This window comes from Gavia stellata, chromosome 6 (genome assembly GCF_030936135.1).
Source record: "Gavia stellata isolate bGavSte3 chromosome 6, bGavSte3.hap2, whole genome shotgun sequence".
Classification (NCBI taxonomy): Eukaryota; Metazoa; Chordata; class Aves; order Gaviiformes; family Gaviidae; genus Gavia; species Gavia stellata.
The window spans coordinates 62,950,079-62,975,261 of NC_082599.1; the positions used below are offsets into that span (position 1 = coordinate 62,950,079).

Below are 25,183 nucleotides of genomic sequence, written 5' to 3' on the forward strand. Positions count from 1 at the left end.
CAAGATTTCAAACGCCTACATTTTGGAGACCCTGCCATTTGCCGTACAGCCATGAAACCCCCCCCCCAAAAAAAAAATTGTTTTTTCCCCACTGCTTTTTAAAACAAAGAAGAAAATTTATAAGCCTCAAGAAGTTAATCCCATTTCAAGGGGAATGTCTGACATAGAGGTTAGCAGGGCAGTAACTGGGGCTGTGATTGCCCGGAGACCATGCACAAGAAGATGGGGAGGCTCTGGATGGAGGTTCAGGCCTGACTCAGCAAGGTACTGCCACAGCATCTCAGCCTGAACAAGGAAACGCAAAGATGTCAAGGGCACTGATCACCCACGCAGTTACAGGACGGTTCGATAGCTGTTCCTGGGACTGACACTACCTTAATCCTTAGTCTTGGCCTCATGTTTCCTCTGGAAGCTAAAAGCCATCTAAGTCCCCGTGATATTGAGGACAGAAACATGCTGCAGTACCACCACGCTGTAGGACCAGGGCTCAGTGGTCTTTCACGGTCACAGAGGCAGAGCAGGGGTCAGTCTCCCCTCCCGCACACCCAGCCCTTCTCCTCAGCTGGCAGGGTCCCGCCAGGGCATTCTCCATCCCACCCAGTGCCACCGGGCACCACAGGCTGGGGAGTACCGGGCTCTGGTGGTGCATTCCTTCCCCCCCACTTTTTTCCTGGGCTGCTCTATGATCTCAGGAATTCCAGCTGGGCCTCGGCCTTTGCGCAACGAGTTGGGCGGTTAAGCGTCCCTTGACTGTACCAGGAACTCTTGCATGGCTAAGGTGGGGAGCAGCACTGACTGTACCAAGCACTCCTGTTACCCAACTCAAGGCGGTAACGAGAGCGGGAATAACCAGCCATCCCCTGACAGCCTTGGAACATCCCTTACCTGGGCCATAGCCCGAGTGAAACAGTACCAGTGTTGCTGGAATTCCAGTAACTTTCCAGTAACTTCCTGATGACTAAAGCCAATCATCTTACAAACCTACAAACAGCCGTCCCAAGTGAGCTCTCCTGGACTGCAGCGGGCTGCCACCAGCATCCTCCTCGCAGTGGGACGCCTCTCAGAGTTTCATGAACTCTCCAGTTTGTGAAATGTGGAGGACTGCCGCCAAAAGCTGGCAACATGACCTGGGCTGAAACCTTCTCCTCCTTGAGGCTCAACTTTCAATGGAGGGGTCTGCTCCATTGCTGTCCCCAGAGCATCCCCCTTGGGCTCCACCACAGAGACAGCCTTGCAACTTTCCCTTACAAAGCAGCACGGGGACTCCCAGGACAACCGGGCCACAGAGAAGAAACCTTCCCCATTTTCTTAACCAACCCAAAACCTTTTTCTCTTTCCTACAGATAGAAAAAATCCCTCCTGTGCCACAGGCGGCACAGAAGATGCACCAAGGATGACATTGAAGGTCACAGATTCACACTCATCTAATGACAGCTCTGCCAGGGACCAGGCAAGGTGTTTGATCTCACAGGGACTCAGCTTTCCTACCTGCGAGGCAAGTCCAGCAATACTTATTTGGGAAAAGGACAGTCACAAGAGCTAGCAAACAACTCACACTCAACACAGTGCTGTTAATACTATGGAGAGACTTGTCTAGACTCTCTCTCTGTAATTAGCCCCTTTCTCTAATGTCTGAGCAGCCCAGTGTTTTTAGCAACATATAGAATGAGCTTTCTTAGTAGAAAATGATATCTCTTACCAGTCTAACTTGGTGGGAAGAAAAAGTATCACTGAGAAACCTGATCTTATCCATACACTTACAGCATGCTGGCTAGATCAACATATCTTTAAAACATGTGCCTGCAGCAATCCTGAAGGGCAGGGGGAAAAGAATCTCGGCTTTGTGGATAGAACTGTGATGCAGACGATACTGCACAGGAAAATGAAGGTATAGTTTAACATGCATCAGCTGTTCTCCAGCAACTGCCTACAAGCAGGGTCTTGTCCCATAGCAGAGAAAAGGTCTCATACTCCACATTTGCTGTGGGGTTAGATGTCCGGCATATCTGCAGTCAGGTACAGCCGCCTGCCTGGAGAGTTTCACGAACTCTCCAGTTTGTGAAAAGTGGAGGACCGCCACCAAAAGATGGTCCTTCCATGTCTCTCTTTTTTAATGCTTACCTAGCTTTACCGTGCTCAGAGACAGAAGATGAAACCCCGTTCAGCCACGTGGCAACATGGGCTAGAATGAAATAGCATGAATAAATGAAATAGCACCCATTCATTCACAGATGACTTGCAGCTCAATTACTAACAGACCGAGAAGCAGCAAGGTGGAGAAAGGCAGTTCTGAACACACAGACAGACAGACAGAGGCAGGAGGGCTGCTGCACTTGGGCAGCTCTTTCCATCCAGTTCTTTTCTGAGCAGAGCAGCCCCAAGTGAAAACTGCCCTTCTTCAGCCATTTCAGGAGAAAAAGGGGATCCATTTGCTCACCATTAGAATGCAATGTGCATGACTTAACACTGCCCTATTCTTACTGACTACAGCCTTCAGGGCATTTTCATTAACTAATGGCCCTGAAAGCAGCAGTCACCAATTTAGGATCTCACAGGAGGTTTTGAGTACACATCTGTATTAGTTGCAAATCTGACCTAACTCCTATTTACTTCAGACACAAGCAGGAGCAACTGACACAATTTCAATCAGAATTGGGCAGTCTGGATCAGGTCTTGATGTTACAGAACATCTTGAAAAACAAGGTCAAAAACAAGTGTTAAAAACAAGCAAGAAGAATTAGAAGAATGTAAAGATACTTCATAACAAATGCACCTGGCACTTAGTCATACTAAAGATAAAGACTGTCTTCACCAACTCTCTACTAACTAGCAATAACGATTAGCACAAGGACGAATCTTAGAAAAATAGAATGGACTGCCAAAATAGTGACCTACAGTTAACCTGTCTCACTATAATCTCATTCTAATGCTAAAGAACACACCTCCTAGCTAGAAAAGACCCCAACCCAATTAAGCCCCCTACTCTCTCAGCAGGTGTGGTGAATTAAAAGAGAACTGTAACTTTAAGATGAAGTAAGAAAGGTATTAACCAAGAGTTAATTAAGGGGTAGCACCAGGAGGCGTAACTAACTTTGTTAACTGGTTTAAATACCTGTCATGATTTTAACCTGGTGTGCATGTTAGGAGGGGGAATCCCCCATGCACCCGGGACCGCAATAAACCAATGTCAGCTTTCTAAACTACCATTTGGTTTGGAGAGTTTTCTTCTTTACGGTTTTCGGTAACAGAATTTGGCGACCCGGATGGGACCTGCTCTCCGGAATCTTGACGGACCAGAGGAATCGTGAGGACTCCAGAGTGCACCAGAGCATTTTTGGGGAGGCCCTCTGATTCCCTGGTCGGGTGAGTTTCTGTAACAGCTCTCTGGGAGACTAATGACATTGGTATTTGATATTAATATTGGTATTGGTTGCTTGCCAATAAGTCATATCTGAATTCAGTATGCGTTGTTAAGTTGCTGGTATTGATATCGGGAGTACACTACTGTATAATTTTGTGTAATCTGTATGCTACTACGGGGACACCCGGAATCTGGATTTTGATTTGGACACATCTACGTGGTTATTTTACATCATGGGTGCTGGACAATCTACTGAAGGGGGGATTCTTAAGTGTTCCCCTTTGGGGTGTATACTAAACCACTGGAGCAAGTTTGGGGGTGCCCCTTACTCAGAAAAAACGGATAGAATATTGCAATCATTGGTGGCCTCTGTACACTCTGGATGATCAGGAGAAATGGCCTAAGAACGGAAGTATAAATTACAACACTGTGTTACAGTTAGTGCTGTTCTGTAGGCGTGAAGGAAAATGGGATGAGGTACCATACGTGAATTTGTTCTTTGCTTTGCGGGATCATTATAACATACGTAAGGAGTGTGGCTTGAGTGCAAGTGAAAGTGGTGTATTAGCCCTAGAGGCAGAGAAAAAGAAAGCGCCTAAGCGTTGTTGTTCAGCATGCAGCATCGGCAAGCGATGCAATAAATATAAAGTTGTGAAGAGGAGCAACAGGAGGAGGTAGAGATGTTGGTTGTACCAAGGAGGGGTAGGAACAGAAGGAGAGAAGAGTGAGACAAGGATTCTGACAGTTCCAGCGAAGAGGATTTTAGTCTGGTGGCGGGGAGAACTAGGAGGGGAAATGCTCGGAATGTACAGGCCAACGTACAAGCCCCCCTCAGACAAGCCGTAGGACCAGACGGACCACCAGTTTGGGTAAAAGTGCCGTTTTCGGTATCGGATTTGAAGGCGTGGAAGGAGATGGCAGGTGTATATAGGGAGGACCCCGAGCGGGTGGCAAAGGTTATGGAAACTATAATCAAAAATCAGGATCTGGACTGGAAAGATCTGCAAGTTGTCTTGAATAATTTAATGTCTTATGATGAGAAAAGATTGATTTTTGGTTAAAGCTAAGGAGGAGGCAGAATGAGTGCATGTTCAAGCTGCAATAGCAGGATGGATATAGGATCATTTCCCTTCCAGTAATCCCAGTTGGGATCCTAACATCCAGGCTCAAAGGTTATTATTATCCGAGTACCAACGAGTGATTCTGTATGGTGTCCGGAATGCAATTCCAAAATCAAAGAATTGGTCTAAATTGTATTAGGTCATTCAGGAAAAGAATGAGGACCCTCTTCTTTGAAAGACTAATGGAGGCTGCAAGAAAATACACAGATTTGAATCCAGACAATGAAGCAGATGCTGTCTTGTTGGTCCATATCTTTATGGGACAGCCTAACACGGACATAAAATGGAAATTACAGAAACTAGAGGGGGCAGATGCCCGCTCATTGGACAAAGTGTTAGAGCATGCCTGGAAAGTGTACAACAACAGGGAAAAGGTGGAGGAAGTAAAGCAGAGAAAGGAGAGGCTTAAAGATAATAAGATGCTGGCAGTAGCCATAGCCCAAGAAACTAGCAAGTTCAGAGTTCCCATAAAGCGAAAAAGATTTCCTGGTGGAGTACGGAGGGTCGGAATGCTGCTGGAGATATATCAGTGTGCTTACTGCAAACAGAAAGGACACTGGAAAAGGGAGTGCCTGCAGTTAACAGGACAAGGTCGTGAGGAGATGCCAAATCAGGCTGCTAACATGATGACAATAGATTCAGACTGAGGGAGACCGGGGGAAGAATCAGAACCCTCCCCAACAGAACCCCTGGTTAGAGTAAAGTTGGGGAATGAAAAAGAAAAATTTTTAGTCGGTATGGGGGCCACTTATTCGGTATTAAATACATGTGAAGCTAATTTGAGTAGTCAGAATACATCAGTTATTGGTGACACAGGGCGGAGAGAAAACCGGCCGTTTTTCCAGCCTTTGAAGTTTAAAATTGGGAAAAGGGTGTTAACCCATCAATTTCTTTATATTCCTAATTGCCCTGTGTCACTATTAGGATGAGATTTATTAAGTAAATTGAATGCACAGATGACTTTTGAAAAAGGAAAAATCCAAGTCCATATTCCTGAAAATAAAGCTTTAGATCCTCAAGTTTTTATGTTACAGAAGGAAGCCGAGTTACAGGAAATACCAGAAGCAGCTGAAAATGCTGTAACCCCTCTAGTATGGGCTTCAGGAGCACCAGGACGATCCCGAGCAGCAGAACCGGTAATCATTCAGTTGAAACCAGACACCAGACCGGTAAGACAAAAAGAGTATCCAATTAAATTAGAGGCAAGAAAAGGATTAGAACCATTAATAGAACGATATGTAAATTTTGGATTACTAAAAGAATGTCAATCAGAATACAACACTCCGATCTTGCCAATTAAAAAGTCGCATTCAGAAGAGTATAGATTGGTCCAGGACTTAAGGGCTATGAATGAAATTGTACAGGATGTTCACCCAGTAGTGGCAAACCCGTATACTCTCTTGACTGTACTGGACTTGAAAGTTGCTTTCTTTTGCCTTCCGCTAGCAGCCGAAAGTCAAGAACTGTTTGCTTTTGAGTGGGAAAGCCCTAAGACAGGTAGAAAACCACAATTGTGTTGGACAGTATTACCACAAGGATTTAAAAATAGCCCTACGATCTTTGGAAATCAGCCAAAGAATTAGAAGACTGCAAAAGATGCATAAAAATACCACCTTACTGCAGTATGTAGATGACACACTGCTAGCAACAAATGACAAGAAAGATTCCATACACATGGCAATAGACCTCCTAAACTTTTTGGGGACGGCAGGGTACAAAGTATCCCCGAAAAAGGCACAGATCGCTCAGCAGGAGGTAATATATTTGGGGTACACAATTTCCCAGGGCCAGTGTAGTCTTGGAACTGAAAGAAAAGAGGCCATTTGCCAGATCCCCGAACCTAAATCGAAACAAGAGCTCAGAGCATTTCCCGGAATGGCTGGATGGTGTCGCCTGTGGATAATAAATTTTGGACTCGCTCCCAAACCCCTATATAAAGCTGTACAAGGGAAAGGAAATATTTTCTGGACTCAGGAATGCAGAGATGCATTTATGAAATTGAAACAAGCTTTAATGAATGTTCCAGCTCTAGGCCTTCCGAATTTGGAAAAAACATTTTAATTATTTGTGCATGAAAGACTGCATATTGCCTCAGGGATACTGGCCCAGAAGCTGGGATCCTGGAAAAGACCCCTGGGGTATTTTTCAAAACAACTAGACAATGTTAGCAAAGGATGGCCAGCATGTCTCTGAGCAGTGGCGGCTACAGTATTATTGATCCAAGAGGCCCGAAAATTGACGCTTAGGCCATTCTTCTGGAACAGGACAATGTGGAGCTGAAAGTAACCACGATCCTGAATCCAGCGACCTTCCTCACTACTGATCCTGCTGGAGAAGAATTAGCACACGACTGTTTGCAAACTGTAGAACAGCTGCACTCCAGCAGACCAGACCTGAAACACCTACCAATAGAAAATGCAGACTGGGACCTGTTCATAGACGGTAGCAGCTTTATGCGGAATGGAACACAAAAATCAGGTTATGCAGTAGTAACTGATAAGGAAGTGATTGAGGCCAAAGCTCTGCCATCCAACGCTTCGGCCCAGAAAGCAGAACTCATAGCCTTACTGAGAGCATTAGAACTGTCAAAAGGTGAAATTGTTAATATATGGACAGATTCAAAATTTGCCTTTGGAGTGGTGCATGCTCATGGAGCCATTTGGAAAGAAAGGGGACTCCTCACATCTCAGGGATCCCCAATCAAATACGGGCCAAGGATCCAACAATTACTACCGGCAATTAATCTACCCCGATTAGTGGCAATTATGCATTGCAAGGCACATCAAACTGGAAATAGCCCAATGCATATAGGGAACCGCATGGCAGATAGAGCTGCGGGAGAAGCAGCTGAAGGTCAAATATTGCTAGTTTTGCCAGAAAGGGTTCAGAGGTTGGGACCTGAGAATCCGCAGTATACACCAGAAGACAATCCATTGGCTAACCTACTGAAAGCAAACAAAAATCAAGAAGGATGGTGGGTAACTCCTTCACACCAAGTAATAGTTACACAAGAAATCATGCGTGAAATAGCCAATAGGCAACACCAAGAAACTCACTGGGGAATTCAAACAATGGTTGAAGCATTGAAAACACAAGTGCTAAGTGTACGAATGACTGGAATAATTAAAAATATAGTGAAGAAATGTGAGTTATGCCTGAAGAATAATCCTTACCTACTCTGAAGACCTTTACCAGGGGTGACAAAGAGAGGAAACAGGAGACTATTGGCAAATAGACTTTTCCGAATTACCACGGCAAAATGGATACCGAGATCTTTTAGTAACGTTAGGTACTTCCTCAGGTTGGCCAGAAGCTTTCCCTTGTCACACCAACAAGGCAAAAGAAGTAGCAAAAGTGCTACTTAAGGAAATAATACCGAGATTTGGGGTACCCATTGGACTATCTTCAGATAGGGGCCCACTCTTTTTAGCAGAAGCTGTTCAAAGTTTGACGAAAGCGTTAGGGATAAAATGGGATCTCCATACCCCACGGAGACCTCAATCAAGTGGAAAAGTAGAAAGAATGAACCAAAGCCTAAAAAGACAGAGAAGTAAAATTTGCCAGGAGGCTCAGATAAAGTGGCTGGATGCTTTACCCTTAGCTTTGCTACGGATACGCATCCAGCCTAGAACCAAAGACAAGGTTAGTCCTTTTGAGATCATATATGGTAAATCTTATCAGATGACTGAAACAGGAGTTAATCCTGAAATTGCAGGAAGACATTACCTAAAAGAGTATGTTATCTCTCTGGGAAAGTTCTGTCCTCTCTCCACAGGTACATCACTGTGAGCACGCCACTATCTTTGGACGTGCCTGTGCATCACTACCAACCAGGGGACCGGGTGTATCTGAAGACATGGTCAGACGAGCTGTTGAAAGAGAAGTGGAAAGGACCTCTTCAAGTTTTACTCACCACCCATACTGCTGTCAAGCTTGAGGGAGTTGCTCTGTGGATACATCACAGCAGCATCAAGCCAGCCGCATCACCACAATGGGCTGTCAAACAAGAGGGACCTTTACGTTTAAAATTAACGTGGGAATCATGAAGTTCTGGGTTATACCTCTTGCAACGATGTCAGGAAGTGCGGAAGTTGATACAGATGGAGAGGTCAATACAGATTTGGATGAAAACCTAATTCTAACTTTGATACAAGGGTTTGGCAAAATGCATAATCTTACCAGTGTTACAGCATGCGTCCCGATCCCTCACTCGGCCAGTCAGCCCATCCCATGGGGCACTATACAGGTAAATTTATCTTTACTAGAGGAATAAGACAACATCACAGGAGCCTTTAAGCAGGCCAATGTCTCTTATTATTTAGAGAAAGACAATAAACGTAGACAGAGAGGAAGCAATGTGTTACAAGATGCTACTTTTTGGAGATCAGGGGACAACAGAACAGTATTTGGGAGAGGCTCGGAAAAACAATGTCCCAAGGGATCACATCCCTTACACGCCCAGTTTCTGCAAATAGCATTGGCAGCCTCCAGCGGACAGGCCGCAGGATTACTGAAACTCTGTGTCACTAATAATACAGTACCTAACGTAACCTCCGCTCCAGAATGTAATAACCTTAGAACAAAACTCAGAATTTGGACCAGACCTTTGGAAGGACATTGGAAATATATAGGGAATGTGGACTGGGGCTTTAATTGGGGAACGAAGGCTACTTATGTTAGCCGAACCAGTTGGATGTGCCCCAATGTTCTAAATTATAGTGAAATATCAATCCTAAATTCTACCTTGACAATGATAGAATGTTGTAAAAACCAAAATTTTTCAACTAATGATTGTAAACAAGACGTTCCATCCCCAGGCTACATGACCTGGGTTACATCAGATGGATATTGGACTACCTGGCTACAACTTAGTACAATAACTATACAAGTAATTTTAGGATTACTGACCTTATGTCCTATATGGAAAAAGAGTCCAATCAAAGCTCAATATTGGGGATGAATTAAAAGAGATACCGAGACACAAAAGGACACCGATATTTGGACGGAGCCTTCCGCAGCAGTACAATTTGAGCGGGGACTCCAAAGTTTCCCATTACCAGGGCTGATGGCTTTAGAAAATTGAATGTTAATAGAAAATCTGACTTGGCAGGTGGAAGTCTTATCGAGAGCCACTCAGAAAGGATTCCAAATTATCAACAAACAAATCCAAGCTAACACTAAAATGACATTACAAAATAGGTTGGCCTTAGACTTGCTATTAGTCAAAGAACAAGGAGTGTGTGGATATCTTAAGTTAGACAAAGAGCACTGCTGTATCCACATCCCAAATATCACTTATCACCTGCAAGAACAATTAGACAAAATGAGAAAAGTAGCAAAAGACAATAGAGCGATAAAAGAGGCAGCTGAAAATAATTGGTTTAACAAAATTGTCCAAGAATTAGGTGAGTGGTCTCTAAAAGGATGGTTAGCTACATTGTTGGAGGGAGTAATTTATGTGATCGTGATTGTGATTATTATAGGAATCTGCATAGGCTGTACTAAAAGAACCATTGAAAGAAACATATGGAAGTAATAAAAATCTAACTACTTCAAAAGGGAGGATTGATACCAAAGAATTAAGAAAAAAACCAAAGTGCCAAACCTAAACCGTGATCATATACGAGCAATTAATGACCCTAACTGCATCGCTGAACTCATATAATGATAATCCCAGAAGTTCAGACCGAACTAATATCCAAACCACTGAGAAGACTTGGTATCGACTATGCATAAGATAACTGATTTTTCCACAGAATTGCAATGCGTGCATAACCAGGTTAGAATTGAAATATTTTATATTCTATTTCTTTTTCCAGGTTGTAAGAGGACAGGTAGATTTGAGAATGTGTGACAAGGTTAATCACCTTCTGTTTAGTTGGTGAAATCCAGGTAAGAAGGATTGAGACTTACGGAAATTCTAAAGTATATCCAGAAGTTTCAAAGGGGGGAAATGTTACAGAATATCTTGAAACACAAGGTCAAAAACACATGTCAAAAACAAGTACGAATAATTAGAAGAATGTAAAGAAGATAATTCATAACAAATGCACCTGGCACTTAGACATATTAGATATAAAGACTGACTTCACCAACTCTCTGCTAACTAGCAATAACGATTAGCACAAGGACGTATTGTAGAAAAATGGAATGGACTGCCAAAATAGTGATCTAGAGTTAACTTGTCTCACTATAATCTCATTATAATACTAAGGAACACACCTCCTAGCTAGAAAAGCCCCCAACCCAATTAAGCCCCCTACTCTCTGAGCATGCGTGGTGAATTAAAAGAGAACTGTAACTTTAAGATGAAGTAAGAAAAGTATTAACCAAGAGTTAATTAAGGGGTAGAACCAGTAGGCATAACTAACTTTGGTAATTGTTTTAAATACCTGACATGATTTTAGTCCGGTGTGCATGCCAAGAGGAGGAATCCCCTTGCACCCGGCACCGCAATAAACATGCCTGCTTTGTAACTCTGTGTGAGTTGTGAAGTTTGTTTCCGTGTGTCAATACCTCTTTCCCAGGCTCTCAATTTTATTATTTACATTCTCAATCATTGTCAATACAAGCACAAGGGAGAGAAACATTTGAATATGCACAGGCATTCTACAATTAAAAAAGTAACTCTATAAATAAAGGGAATTATAGACTTGGCAATGAGGTATAAAGCACAGAGGAAACCCACAAGACCAAGGGCTGTTGCTTAGCACATACATCACACCTGGCAGAGCCCACAAATAAGGGGTCTTCTGCATATACTGCAATGGCACCAAAAGACCCAGGACCAGTATGTCACTTGTCAGAAAAATCACTACCAACTTCAGTAGCGCTAAGGAGGTACGCTACACACCTTGGACTTCTCCTCCTCCACAGACATTTGCAGGGAATAATGTGCAGAGCATAGCCCACGCTGCTTGTAACTCGGGAACTCACGATGTGGCTCCGTCCCTTTCCTCAAGGGTGGATCAAATTTTACTCGACCAACTAAAGAGGAGAAAAGGAAAACAAGAATCTAAGCTGGACTGCAATTAGACCCAATTCAGCTCCAAAGGCTAACAAAAAAGACAAATCCCGTTTAATGAGTGCATCACAGCCCCACTGATGCAAACTTCTGGCACAGGCACACCCCCAACTTGTGCCTGCTGGAAACTAAGGGGCACAGAAAGTACTCTTCTGTCACAAAGGCAGCACGATCGCCACTTGCCCCACCTACTCATTAGAAAGAGGAGGAAAACCATTCAGCAAACAGGCCGTCAAGTGTCCTCTTTAGAGCAGCAATACAGATGTAATTTAGATAAAACACACAGCCATTGTGGGAATTCCCTCCTGGACCTGTTCTTCGGGGAGATCACTAGCACTGAAGAGCCGTGAATGGAGTTTGGAGAGAGCTTATCGCATCTTCCAGGAAAGCTCTTTGGCAGACGCTCATTAACACTCCTTCCCTCAATTTTAGCTTCAGAAAAGACAACTAAAGCGCCAAGGATTGCTCTGATTTAATTCAAACAAAAGAATGACTACAGCCTGGGGGATGGAGTCTGCTTTTAATGGCAAGCGGACAACCACCTCCTTTCCTGATTTCTACAGGACTGTTTCCATTCAAACTACAACAAGAGACTAAATTAAGGAAGAAAAATCTTCCTCTGCCATTCTGCTACCTAGCACAATCTGGCATCACTCCGAATATCCCTGCTGCAGTGGCATATGAAGCGATACCAACCAGCTCTCAGAAGAGCTCAGGTTGCATCCTGTTCAGTTAAGATGAAGCAATAGTGAGATTTGCTGAAGTGCTGACAAAAGGTGTATTCAAATGTTTTACACTAATGTTTCTTTGGCATAGTCATCTAGAACCTATATCCCTAAGTGAAACAGCGTAAGCTTTTCTTTTCCTCTGTATCACTAAAAATGTTTCTATATACGTCAGCTATGCAGAATACTAGTTGAAATAAGTGAATATAAACGATTATTTTAAGAATATTTAATGTTGTCATATTACACATGCTTACAGTTTATTTCAGAGCATGTCTTTTCTCCTCTCCCATTTCTACTTGTCGAATGAATCCTATGAGGCACTACCAGAGGCTAGAAGTGAACAATAAAACATTTCAATACCAAAATATATTCACTTGAAACCCAGTATTGTGTACCTGGTTTTTTGCAGGTTTCTTTAGCATAATAGCAACAAAGACAGACAGAAATCAAGCGGAAGCTAAAAATAAAGATTGCATGTATGTTTTTGTACATGAAAGTTAGAATTATTTGGAGACATTTTATCTGTACTGTCCTCACCTTCAAGACAAGGGTTTTTAAAACACTGGATTTTAGCAAGTAAAGACAATGCTGGCCATCATTTCTCTTTGCTCAGATAACATTTCCTTTGTGGCCTCTCAGTTTAACGGCATTGATAGTTGGAAAGTCTTCACTAACATACAGTTAAGTATGAAGACAGGATGCAGCAACAGAATATCTGTTTTCTCTTGTTTATGAAACACTTCAGTCCTGCACTGCTTATCACCTTACATAAGCGTGCTGTTTCTTCCCAGCTGTTAAAGCAGAAAATCAGAGACTTTGTCTTTGACAAAACCATAGGTGAAATGGAGTTTCAGAGTATTCCAAGAGAGAAAATAGAATCTGCAAGAAACACATACCAAACCACTTGACAAAACCAACTACAGGATCATTCTCTTCTTCTCATAAGAAAGCAAATTAGGAACAAAAGAACAAGTTCTACAGAGGTATAAAATTATTTTTATGAATGCTTGCTTTGCAGATGAATGGACACATAATTCCACAAAGAAACAGAAAGCAGAATGCATGACAGAACTCGGGACTGGAGAAGCAGTCCACACATACTGCTGCAAAATTGTTGAAGGAAAACCACAAACAAAATTTTCAAGTGTTTTCATCTCTTTCTCTTTGAGCATCTCTCCCCCAAATATAATGAATTTTGCTAAGGGCCTGTACGCGTGACAGAGCAGCACAACCAAAAGTAAAAGCAACCCTTGAGCCTGTTCCCAGATCACAAAACATTCTGTGACTCAATAAATCATAAGCATTTAGTTTTGTCGGCAAATGAAAACTTAATCTTAGTCTGTGATTAAAACATATTCCTACCACAGGATCATCATCATCAAAATCACGGTAAGTGGAATGATCAGGATTATTCATTTTATCCAAAAGTTCAATAGCAAGACTTGGATTTAATGGCTGGGTAACAAAAAGGATGCTGAAAAAACACAGATTAGAATTCCAACCACTCATATTAAGCACATTTTAACTTTAGAACTTAAAAAAAATCCCATACATAAATTTATACCTGTAGTAACTTTTCAGCTGTCGGTCGGTTTTTAGGATTTTTTTCTAAGTACCATTTTCACAGAATGATGGAAACTATTGGACCAGTAAAAGGAAGTGGTAAACATGAGAATCGATTGCCCAGTGAACCACATGATCATTATCTACTGAAACAGAAAAGTACTTGCCATTTAATTTTGTCCTTTAGTTCGGGAGGCTGGCAGTTGCTCTTCATCATTAGGAAAAGTGCTCTAAAAAAACCAACAGTATTTCTGAGGTTTACACTGCAGTACATATCTGACATGAATTTTGAATACATTGTTTAGTTGGCAGGAAGAAGTCCATCCGTTTAAGAGATGCTACCAGGACAACATGAGGCATTTATGCACCAAAAGGAGTTGTCACAATTTCTATCACGTACATCCAGAACACTTACAACCCAATACCCTTGCAGTACCCCCAAACACCACAAGCACACATGTAGCCACTACTCCAAATGGATGATTTGGGAAGCTGTGCTTACACACCGTGCTTTAACCCCTTGCTAACCTCACTGGAAGTAGGTCAAACATTGGAGACTGAAGCTCAGCAAGCTCTATAGCAGTTATTCCAGCTGCCCACAGATCACAGAGGTGCTTATAGCCACCTTTTCTTCCTACTGCAGCAACTTCTGGCGCCATCCTAAAGGGTAAAAGACATTTTTAGATAAACTTCTCACCATAAATCAAACATTCTTCTGTACTCAGCAGTTTACTACTCTTTTTCCTAAAGCTCTCAATCTGTTAGCTCACAGCATATACACTTACACATGTGGATATATACACAAGCGTGTGTGCATGTGTGTAAAAAGTTATGTAATATATACATGAAGTTCTCCTCAATCACCTTCTAGTAACTAACAGGCAGTTTCCAAAACAGCTATTTAGCAGGAAGTGGATGAAACCAATCTGCCTCAGGCTGTTCTGCAGCCACACAACAAACTACCCCTCCACAGCCAAAGAGGCTAAAGTGTAATTATTCAGCTACAGTAAAATCCAAATAATATCCAAATTCACACACTGCCCCAGAAAGTGATCAACTGACTCTGAAGAGAAGAATTCTAACCACAAAGAAGTCACAAAATGTCAGCTTTCTTGTATCCTGAAGGCACGAGACCTGCAGACCCATTGTCACTTCCTTACAGAGCACTCCTTCTTCGGAAAGTCTGCCTTGTTGTCATGTCACAAGACCTCATTTAAGTTAACAAAGTACTTTCACATCCTCAGGTGGCAAAAATTAACAGACAGAACTGACACATAATGAGGAATACCTACAGAAAACGAATCACTAGGCATTGTCACATGTTTTCAACGCCCAATATGACCAGCTTTTCCACTACAGCTTTTCCATGCTGGCCCTTCTGGTATTTATTTCAGTGCTCTGGAAGGCACTACGCACACGGTAGCTACCGAAAAGCTTTGCTCAGCGCTACCAGATGGTTTCTAGTTAAAGTCAGCAGCAGAAAGACAAACAGGGGAGAGGCCACGGTCCTGAGTGCAAAGGGAGCAGAGAACAAACCAAAAGCTGTCGGGGGCAATCCTGGAAGCAGCGACAGCCGTCTGGCAGACAAGCACCACGACCTCTGGATCGGGGTCCCGCAGATCAGCCCCCCACCCAAACCGCTTCGTGAGCGCTATGCCAACGGCTCTTCCCATCGCCTGCACGGGGGAAGAACAGTCACAGGCAGTGAAAAGAGCAGAATTAACAAAACTACAGATCACAACCTTGACTGCACAATCCTTATAAATACCTGGGGAGAGAAAGAGTCTCTCCCTGAGGGGTCCCTTCCGACCCGGGCCCGGGCCAGGCCCGTGGGGCCCCGCGCGGGCGGCGGCACAGCCCACGCCGCGGCCGCACCGGGGAGCGAAGCGAACGAGGCCGCGTTCCCCGCCGCCCATCCGGGCGCCGGCCCCCCCTCACCTCCGCCGAGCCGCGCCCGCCCCTCCCGCGCCGGGGAGGGCTCCGGCAGCGCCCCGCCGCCCTCAGCGCGGGCCGGGGGGCCCGGCGGGACCGGCCCTCCGCGGCGGGGCCCCTCCTCGGGGGCGGCTCTCCCCCCTCGTCGGGGCCGGCGGGAGTCGCTCGGGAGCGCCCGCGCCGTGCGGGAGGGCAGTCTGCGGACCCCCCCGCGAGGGGTTCCGCGGCCCGGGGGGAAGCGCCGGGAGGGCAGCCGGCAGCCGGATCCGGTCCCTTGGCCAAGGGGGGAGTGGGGCGTGAAGGTGCGTGCTGGGTCACCCCTCCTCCCCTGTCTTTAATGCACAGCTTTAACTCCCTTCCCCGTACCCAGCTCCGCCGGAGCTTCACCAGAGGTTGATCCCAGCGATTAGATCTCTTGTTATCCAGGCACTCGTGTGCAGGAACTCTTATTCTCTTCTTTAGGAACTCTTCTTTAATCTGGTGGGGTTTTTCCCACCCTCCATTCCACCCTGAGCTGAGAGACTGTGGTCACAGAATTTTATTTTAAAAAGAAATGGAAATCATCCATAGAACACCGAGGAGTTCAGAGCTTGTGAAGTGTGGAGCACGGTGGCGAACTGAAATTTTACCGTTTTCTTCTTTGCAGGAAGAACCCGCAGCACAAGCTGGAACACAAGCGCCGTGCACCTCCAGGTAAGCCAAGTTGTTTAACACAGCTCAAAGGTGTGGGGGGGAAACCAACCCCAACCCAGCAACGGATGGAAAAAATGGGAATGAAATGCTTTCAGCTGCTGTAAGTGAAGAGCACTGCATTTGCAGCTTGCTGCGTATTACGCTGCGCTCTCCCTTGTCTGAAGGTTGAGGTCTCGCCCTTGTCTGCGATGAGGTTGCTTGGCCGCTGCGAACTTGCGCTCGCTTTGTCAAATGTTTTTCAGCTGCAGTGAGACACAACTGATGCGGTTTGTACGCTCCTGTGTCTTACGTATTGACAAAAAAGCTGTGTGGCAAGTAGATATTTTCATGAGTTTCGTAGGTTTTGTTGAGAATTAAACATGGTATAGTGTGGTATTACCGGATCTCTGTATTCTGCTTCCCCCCGTTCAGAGCTGGAGTCTCACAGTGAAAACAGAGAATATATTCAGGTGTTACTGAACTGTTTCTCAGCATTTCCAATGGACACTTTGCCTTTTTTGGTGCTTTTTCTTGATGATTGGACTTGGAGGTTTTTTCCGCTTGAAATCCCGATGCAATAAACACTTCAGAGCGGAGCAGAGCCGTCATGGCAATTTAATGATAATGTGCTTTACTGCAAAGAGTCGGGATTATGACATTATTAAGGAGAAATTGCACCCCGGCCGGGCCCCGCGCACAGCCCGGCTGCGGCGGTGGGAGCCCCGGCAGGGATGCGCGGCCGCGCCCGACCCCCCCGCCCCGGCTCCGTCCCCGTCCCCGCCCGCAGCCCCGTTATTACAAACTGCTGCGAAAAGAGGAAAAGCAAATGCACACGCGGGTGCGGCGCGCGCTGCCCACCCGGGACGTGGGGGGTCGCCGGCGGGACGCTCCCCACCCCGCTCCCCGCAGCGGGGCTCGGCGGCGGCGGCGGCACCGTCTCCCACGGGAGATGCTCCGCGTCCCGGGGCTGGAGCCAGCCGGGCGTCCCCGGCCAGGGCCCCCTCGCTCCGGGAGCTCCTGCGGGGGGGCGCGTTTGGGGTCGGCAGCCGGGGGCCTCTTCCACCCGCTTCGGTGCCGCCGCACGGGTGGGCGTGGGGCAGCAGCCCCGGGACAGCCGCTGCGGACCCCTCTGTCCCGGGAGGGGCGGGGAGGGGCGGGCCGGGACCGCCGCGCCTCTGCCCTGCGCCCGCCGGGGTCTCTCGGTCCCGCCGGCTGCCGCCCAGCGAGGGGGGTTCGGCGGAGCTCGGCAGGGGTGTCCCGGGACCCGCCCGAGGAGAGCTCCTGCGTGGGCAGCGCCCGGGCCGGTTCGCCTGGGCGGGGGCTGCGGCACCGGCACCGGGCCCGGCCCAGACCCGCCCCGCCGAGTCCCGCGGGGTCCCGCCGAGTCCCGCCGGGCCGGGCCGGGCCGGGCCGAGCCCAGCTCAGCAGAGTCGGATCGGAGCGGAGACGAAACGACCCGAGCTGGGCCGAGCCGAGCCCCCCCGGCCGGTCGGGGCGCAGCGGCAGGAGCGGGCGGGGCGGGACGCTGGCAGGGGCCGGGGAGCGCCCCGGGGGTCCCCGTGTCCCGGGCGGCGACAAGGACGCCGAGGCCGAGGGGCCGAGCCGGCTGCCGCCGTCCCGGCGCTCCCCGGAGGCGCACGGTGCCGGCCGGGACGAAGCCCGCGCCGGCCCTCGGCCGCACCCGCGGCAGACTGCGCCCGGTGCTCGGCGCTGCCGGCCGGCCCGGCCCCGCCGCCGGGCTCGGTAGCCAGCCGGGCTCGGTAGCCAGCCGCGCCCGGGCTCGCCCCGCTCCCGGGGGCGCGCCCCGCTCGGGAAGCCCGGCCCGGGCCGGCCCCGGGAGGGGACCGGCTCGGGAGCGTTTTCCTGCTGCCGCCGCTCCCGCCCGTCCCCCGCGCAGGTCTCCGCCGGGCTCTGCCCGACGGGACGGGACCCCTCGGGCTCCGTGTGCGCAGCCCTGCCCCGCACGCTGGGGACGGGCAGCAGCGCCATCCCGCTGCAGCTGCCGCGGGGACAGAGCCGCGGGGGAGAAGGGGCGGGCGGGGGCGCGGGTGGGGGCCGCGGGAGGCGGCGGGGCCGGGCGGGCTGCGGGTGCGGTCCCGGTCCCTACACCGGGGCTCTTCGCCCGCTGTGCACAACGCCCGTCAGCACCGGGGGCCGAGACCTCGGTCCGTATCGCCGCTCTGCAGAGCGGGGTGCCGGGCACTGCCCATCAGCCAGCGCACCCCTGGGACACACGCGGGGTCCTTCGTTCGGAACAGCGACAGAGACAGAATCACATCGCAGTCACGGACTGGTCGCTCACACCAAAGTCCGTCTGCCCTGTCTTCGTTTTAATGTCACTCGTGACACTGAGGCGGACCTGTACTTGCACCTAAAATCTCCTCCGAGGGGGGCATCTTTTACTATTAAAATCAGTAACTGAGGTTAGTTTAGGATACGGGTATTGATGAAATCCCAGACTCCTTCTCCACAACAACTCCCACGTCCCCACACGCCATCGCACACACTCAGCGGGTTGTTGCCCACTCGAAGGCCCTCGCACAGCACCGTTGTCTTTGCCAGGACACGTATCCCAGCGACCAGGGTAAGTCTCCGTCCCCGTCCTCAGGGAGACCTGAATTCCGTTGCTCTAATCTGGTTCCAGATACAGCAATTTCCCCCCTTTTGAGGCTTATGGAAATGTTTTACAATTCCCACAAGTCTCAACCTCCTTAATTTCCATTGCCTTCTGTTCGATCTTGTCAACAAAGGGGTAAATTTCTTTTTGCACCATTAAAATATTATTTGAAGGCTTTTTCTGAAGAGATGATTTCAGCCAATTAGAACCTAAAGGTGAGCATTGTATCATGCAACAGCTGATCAGAATCCTAAATACCAGGAGGAGGCCAGCTATAAACAGCTGCTTTAACCATCCAAAACTGGGCAACCAGGATGTCAGCCAAGAAAAATCCAAGCCTTCTCTCTCTTTGGTGTTTTCCGCTAATTCTTTCAACTGTTGGATCTTTTCTTCTGTGATCTGAGAATCGTCTGTCAAATTAAAACAACACATTCCTTTAAATTCCTCACATCCATGGGTATGTCTTAAAAGCAGAGAGTCCATAGCTGCTCGGTTTTCTGATGTGGCTTCTCTAATTTGTGTCATCTCTTCTCCCAAGGCAGCGAGCACCTGGGAAGGAAAGTTAGTAGTTTTGGCTAATTCACAAGCTAGTCTCTTTATACTGTGATAATTCATAGCTACCCCAACTCCAGGTGCAAGGATGGCAGCTGCCATGATTTCACTAGGGCTCCATAATGTCAATTGAGAGTTACAATCTGGAGACAGAGTAGAGACTTGTCTCTTCTGGCTAACAGTTTTCTTTTCATGTGAGCCTTCCTTTTTTTGGTAACATTGCTGTTAACCTTCCCATTGCGCATGGTCCTCCAGTGACGTTTGCAGGGATATAGGCATATGATCTCTTTCCACAGAGAAGAAACCATCCTACTGGCAATTTAGCATGGGCCCAAGCATAACTCACTATCTCAGTTTTATTACGTTTCAGTGGGGACTCGAATCTTGAAAGATTTTCACATTTAGACCGTGGAGTGCAGTTCACAAACTGAACACAACTTTCAGCTGGAAACATGCCCTTAACTCTCACTCTTAGCTTACCTTTTTCCCTGATTTTAGTTGGTTTTCTCCAACTATACATGCTGCCGTATGTCATATTGATACTAAAAAATCTTAAAATGTTACAATTTTTCAAAAGCGTTGGAGGAGTAGGTACTCCTAACAGGCAGGAGGTGAAAACTTCCTTTACCGAGGTTCCACCGGCTAGACAGAAGGTGGTGGTATTTATTACTTTTCTTGCCAAGCTTTCCCAGACATTTGCAGATCTGTCCCATTTTGGGAAAAACACATTTGTACCTCCAACCTGGAAAAGAAACAAAACCAGATAGCTTTTCATTTTGCAACCCGATTACGCAATAGTACAGTTTTCAAGGGTCCCGCCGGAATGGCTCTCCACTTGTCTTCAGGTTCTGGCGGACTCGCGTGTAGTGGATCCAGGAGTTGATTCCTTCTACCTTCACAGTGCTCTAGGTGGTCAGTAGGGTTGTAGAGGGTCCTTTCCACTTCTCTCTCAGCGGCTCATCCTTCCAGGTGCGAATATAAACCAAGTCTCCAGGTTGGAAATTGTGTACTGGCGAATCCAGGGGCAAAGGAGCTCCCTGACTGAAGTACCTCTGTAAGGATGATAAAACACGCGAAAGGGACAGCGAATCATTTCTCAACATTCCTTCCCCTATAACATGCATTTGGTCACTTCGGTTACCTGTGCTTCTGACCGTATGGGGTTTTCCCTTAATATTTCAAAAGGGCTTACTCCTTCCCTTGCTCGAGGGGTAATTGTAATTCTCATTAAAGGCGTTGGTCAAACATCCACCCGCTTAAGCTGAGTTTCTTGACGTAGCAAGGGAAAGCTTCTGGCCACCCTCAAAACACGTCTGCTAACACTAACCTAAACAGGTTTCTGTCTACTTGAAGGTTCTTGTACAGTACCATTGTCTTCACCAGGATGCGGATCCTAGTGACCAGGGTGAGTTTCCATCTCCATCCTCAAGGATACCTGAATTCCGTTGCTATGATCTAGTGCCAGATACAGCACATGTAACTGTCACCTGAACGATTCCCGCTTGCACAGTGATCGGTAGTGATTTTGCTTGAGCGATTTTTCACTGCGTAAGCAAACTCAAATGAATGCAACAATAATAAGAACTCCCAGCAGAGCAGTTGTCATCGCAAGAAAGTCTCCAGAAGTGCGCGCGTGCACACAGACACACACACACGCAAGGTCTATCAGTATTATTAAATTATTACTCTTCTCCCCTTCTCAAACACTTCCTCCGCTGTGTTGCCCCACACAATGATGTCATCAATGCACTGCAGGTGTTCGGGAGCTTCACCTTGCTCCAGTGCAGTCTGTATCCATCCATGACAAATGGCAGCCTTGGGGCAGTCGATTCCAGGTGTAGTGGACACCCCTCCATGTGAAAGCAAATTGTGGCCTGCACTCTGCTGCCAGAGGGATCGAGAAAAATGTGTTGGCGCCCAGCCGGGCTGCCGGCACTGAGGAGTTCTTCTACAGGCAATTAGGAGAAATCTCTGGATGGGCAGCCCGTGTCCGTATGGGGGATTTCAACTTCCTGGGCACCAGCGGGGAATACCGGTCGCCAGCGGCGTTCCTCAGGGCTCAGTCCTAGGGCCGGTGCTGTTCACTGTTTTGATCCATGGTCTGGATGCGGGAGGTGAACGCCCCATTGGCAAGCTTGCTGACGCTCCCAAACTGGGCGGTGCTGTTGACTCTCTTGAGGGACAAGAGGCCTTGCAGAGGGATCTAGAGAGATGGGAGCATTGGGCAATCGTCAGCGGCACGATACTGAACAAGTCCAAGTGCTGGCTTCTGCAGCTGGGAGAGTATTACGCCGGGCACAGGTCTAAACTGGGAGAGGAGTGGCTGGAGAGCAGCCCTGCAGAAAGGGGTCTGGGGGTGCTGGTGGGCAGCAGGCTCAGGATAGGAGTCAATTTGGACAATGCCCTTAAGAAGATGCTTTAACTTTTGGTCCGCCCTGAAGTTTGGGTTGTGGGCTTTTTCTTTTCCGCTGTTTTCCTCCTTCCCTGGAGCAGAAGAAGTCTCTGTGGCCCCCGAGAGCTGTGGGCAGTGGCGGTGCAGCTGCTCCAGGGGACAGGAGTTTTGGGGCAAGGAGGATGCTCGGGGCGGGTCAGCGTGCGAGACGAGACGCTGAGCAGCAGCGGCAGCGGGAGCTGCGCTGTGCCATGCTGACGCCAACGGGACTGTGCCTGCCCGCAGTCCCGAGCGGCTCCCACCACCCCAGCGGGATCACTGGGACTGCCCTAAGGAAGGGGCTTATCCCCCCGACCCCTGGCACTGGGGGACTGCCCCGACAGGGACCTCACCCTGCACTTTCTGCAAGCCAGAGCCGGAAAGGTGAGGCCACTTCCCGAAGGCACCGTTGGCTGCATTGGCCCCAGGTTGTGGAGCTGGGATGGGAAAAGGGGGACAAAGAGAGATGAAGTTTCCAGGCACTTTCTGGCTGGTGCAGTGATTTTTTTCTTCCTTTTTTTTTTTTTTTTGCCACCTTCCTGGTCTTGCGTCTGCCCAAGGTGCAGCCAGACAAGGGGAGGAGGGTCCCTGCCTGGCCTGCAGCTCCCTCCCTCGCCATTCTTGGGGTGATTTGGGGTTATTTTGCTGGGCAGTGAGGCAGAGCTGGCTCCGGAGTGGAGCACAGTGGGACCCAAGGAAGGGTGTGATTGTCCTGAGGCTTTGAAGGGCTTTGCACCGAGCCCTGTCCCTGCTGGAGGGGACACTGGGCGTGTTGAGGACGAAGGCATTGCAGCCCCCGTTGTCATGTGTGTCCATCCCCAGCCTGGCCCCCAAGGTCCGTCCTTGTCCCGGGGACTCCATGCTGCTTTCTGCGTGGGGCCGTGTCCGTGAGTCGTGCAGGGACCCGTCTGTCCTGGCTCCCCTGCCGAAGGGCTGCTTCCCCTGGGGAAGGGGACAGGGCAGTCCCCCGGCTGCCGCCATTGTCTGCCCCGCTGCTGGTGACTCAGCCCTGGGGACGGCTCGGTGCCCTTCGGGGCTCGCCGGCTCTGCTGTGGGGCTCTGCGGGGCTTTTGCACCTCTTGGGTGCCCTTTCCCGGTGCCCCCTGTGCTCCCTCCCGCTCCCACACAGGCACGGAGTAGTTCAGGAGAAATGGCTTTTAATGAAGAAAACAAGAGAAGCGGCCTCATCAAATCTACTATAACACCCCCCCCCCCCTCCCCAAATACCCAGCCCTCCTCCCCCACCCCCACTCCCCCCATCTCCCTCTCACCCCTGCTGTGGGTCTAATCCCCCCCCCGCCACCCCCCTGCTGCCGGCGAGAGCCCTGTGTTTGCTGGCTGGCTTTGGCGAGGTGCTCTTGGCCCGCTTCTTCCCCCGCTTCTCTGCCGTGGCAGGCTGGGACGGTGGCAGGTCCCTGCCCTCATCCCCCCACGGCTCCTGGGGCTCCAGCCCCATGACGAACTCGTCCAGGCTGAGGATGGCGTCGGCGGTCTCGGGGACGCTGTAGTCGGGGCTGAGCAGCTCCTCGGGCAGGGAGAGCGAGGCGAAGTCGCAGTGGGGGATGGCTGCGCCGGTGCCACCAGGGTCCCCAGGCCTGGGGCCGCTGCTGGGAGCGTCCTGGCTGACCCCCACCGCGTCCGGGGAGCAACCAAAGAGCCTCAGGGCCTCCTCGAGAAGGACCTCCTCGGCCACGGCGAGGTCGCCTGTGGGGTCCCCCAGGGCTTGCTCGTGGGGGGCAGCAGAGGGGCTGGGGGGGACGTCGCTGCCCAGGGGGATGTTGTTTCCCGGGGGTGCTGCCCTGGGGGTGGCACTGCCGGAGGTCTTGGTCTCTGCGGGCTGCCCCTGGATCTGCTGGTAGCCGGGGATGGACGTTGGCAGCAGCGGGGGGGCCGGGGTCACCGCTCTCCCCTGCTGGGTGTAGGGTGGGAGGTGTTGCGGCTGTCCCTGGGGGCTCTGAGGGGCTGCCCAGGCCAGGGGGGTCCCGCAGCCCCCAGGACCCCACAGGGCAGCACCCGGCAGAGAAGCGGCAGCGCGGCCAAGCGTGGCCGTGGCCAGTGGAGGCAGGTGGGTGCTCGTCCATGGGATGTGGAAGAGCTGGGGGTGGAAGCAGCAGCCACATGGAGCCCTCTGCAGACCTGTGGGGGGAGAGGGAGCCGTGCTGGGCCGGGGGGACCTTCCAAGGGCACCCGCCGAGCCAGCCCCGATGGCCGAGGTCCCCCGGCTCTGCACCAGGCACGTGGGGAGCTTGTGGCTGGGGCACTCGCCATGGGGTGAGCTGCCGTGCCAGCAGGACGGGATTGCAAATCGGGGAAGGAGACTCACTTCCAGGGGGCTGAAATGGGAGAGGTGGCCCCAAGGATTTGGGAAGTTCTGTGGAAATGGGATTTAGTGGGCACCCGTCACCCAGGCAAGGGCAGGGGATGGTCGCCCGGGCTTGCTGAAGCCCTGTGCCATATCTGCCGGGGGGGACGGGGGTGGTGGGGATGCTGCGAGTGCTTGGGGGTGGTGGGGGGATCCTGGGCATGCCCAGGGGTCGGGGGTGCTGAAGGTGCCGAAGGTGGCGGGGTGCCCGAGCAGAGAGGGGTGCCATACCTGCTGGTGGTGCCTGGGGGGCCTGGGGGGCCACCCCCACTGGGGGTGCCCAGACTGCAGGGAAGAGCTGCTCCTGCCCGGGCAGTTGGCACAGGTTGGGTGAGCCTGCAAGAGAGACAGGAGCGATGGCCATCGGTCACCTCCGCTCTTGCCCCCAAGAGCGTCCCGGGCTGCAGGGGTCGGGGTGGGTCCCTACCTCGGGGGTAGAAGGTTTTGGGGAGCACAAAAGGCTGAAGGAGCCAGGGTGCCGGGGGGGCCTGGGGCCCACGCGCTGGGAGCCGCAGCGGTGGCCGCGCCATGGTCCGTTGTGGCTGTTGGCTGCTAAGGACTCTCTGGCGTCTCCCAGGAGGGAATGCGGGGGCTCCCCGTGTTCCGCCCCGCCCCAACAGCCTCCCCAGCTCCTCCTGGGGAGGGAAAGGGTTAAGGGGGGCTGGGCCACCCCGGCCCTGGCAGGCCTTTGGCTGGAAGCCTTGGTGCCTTCCCAGAGCTGGGATATCCTTGGGATTAGTGGGACTTGGTGGAAGGGGTCCCGCTGGGATGGAGGGTCCAGGCTGTTCAGGAGGGGTGGGCAGGGCAGGCGAGGTGGAGG

The 25,183-nt window shown here is 49.8% G+C and overlaps 1 protein-coding gene across 1 annotated transcript; it reads right to left on the reverse strand.

The window, feature by feature from the left end:
* Nucleotides 1-21,635: 21,635 nt before the first annotated feature.
* On the reverse strand, nucleotides 21,636-24,893 carry LOC132317247 (proline-rich protein 22-like). Its single transcript, XM_059819091.1, has 4 exons — nucleotides 24,791-24,893; nucleotides 24,595-24,699; nucleotides 23,296-23,963; nucleotides 21,636-21,743 (listed from the first exon to the last, which is right to left on the reverse strand). Exons 1-4 carry the CDS (start codon nucleotides 24,891-24,893, stop codon nucleotides 21,636-21,638), a joined length of 984 nt encoding a protein of 327 aa, XP_059675074.1.
* Nucleotides 24,894-25,183: the final 290 nt, after the last annotated feature.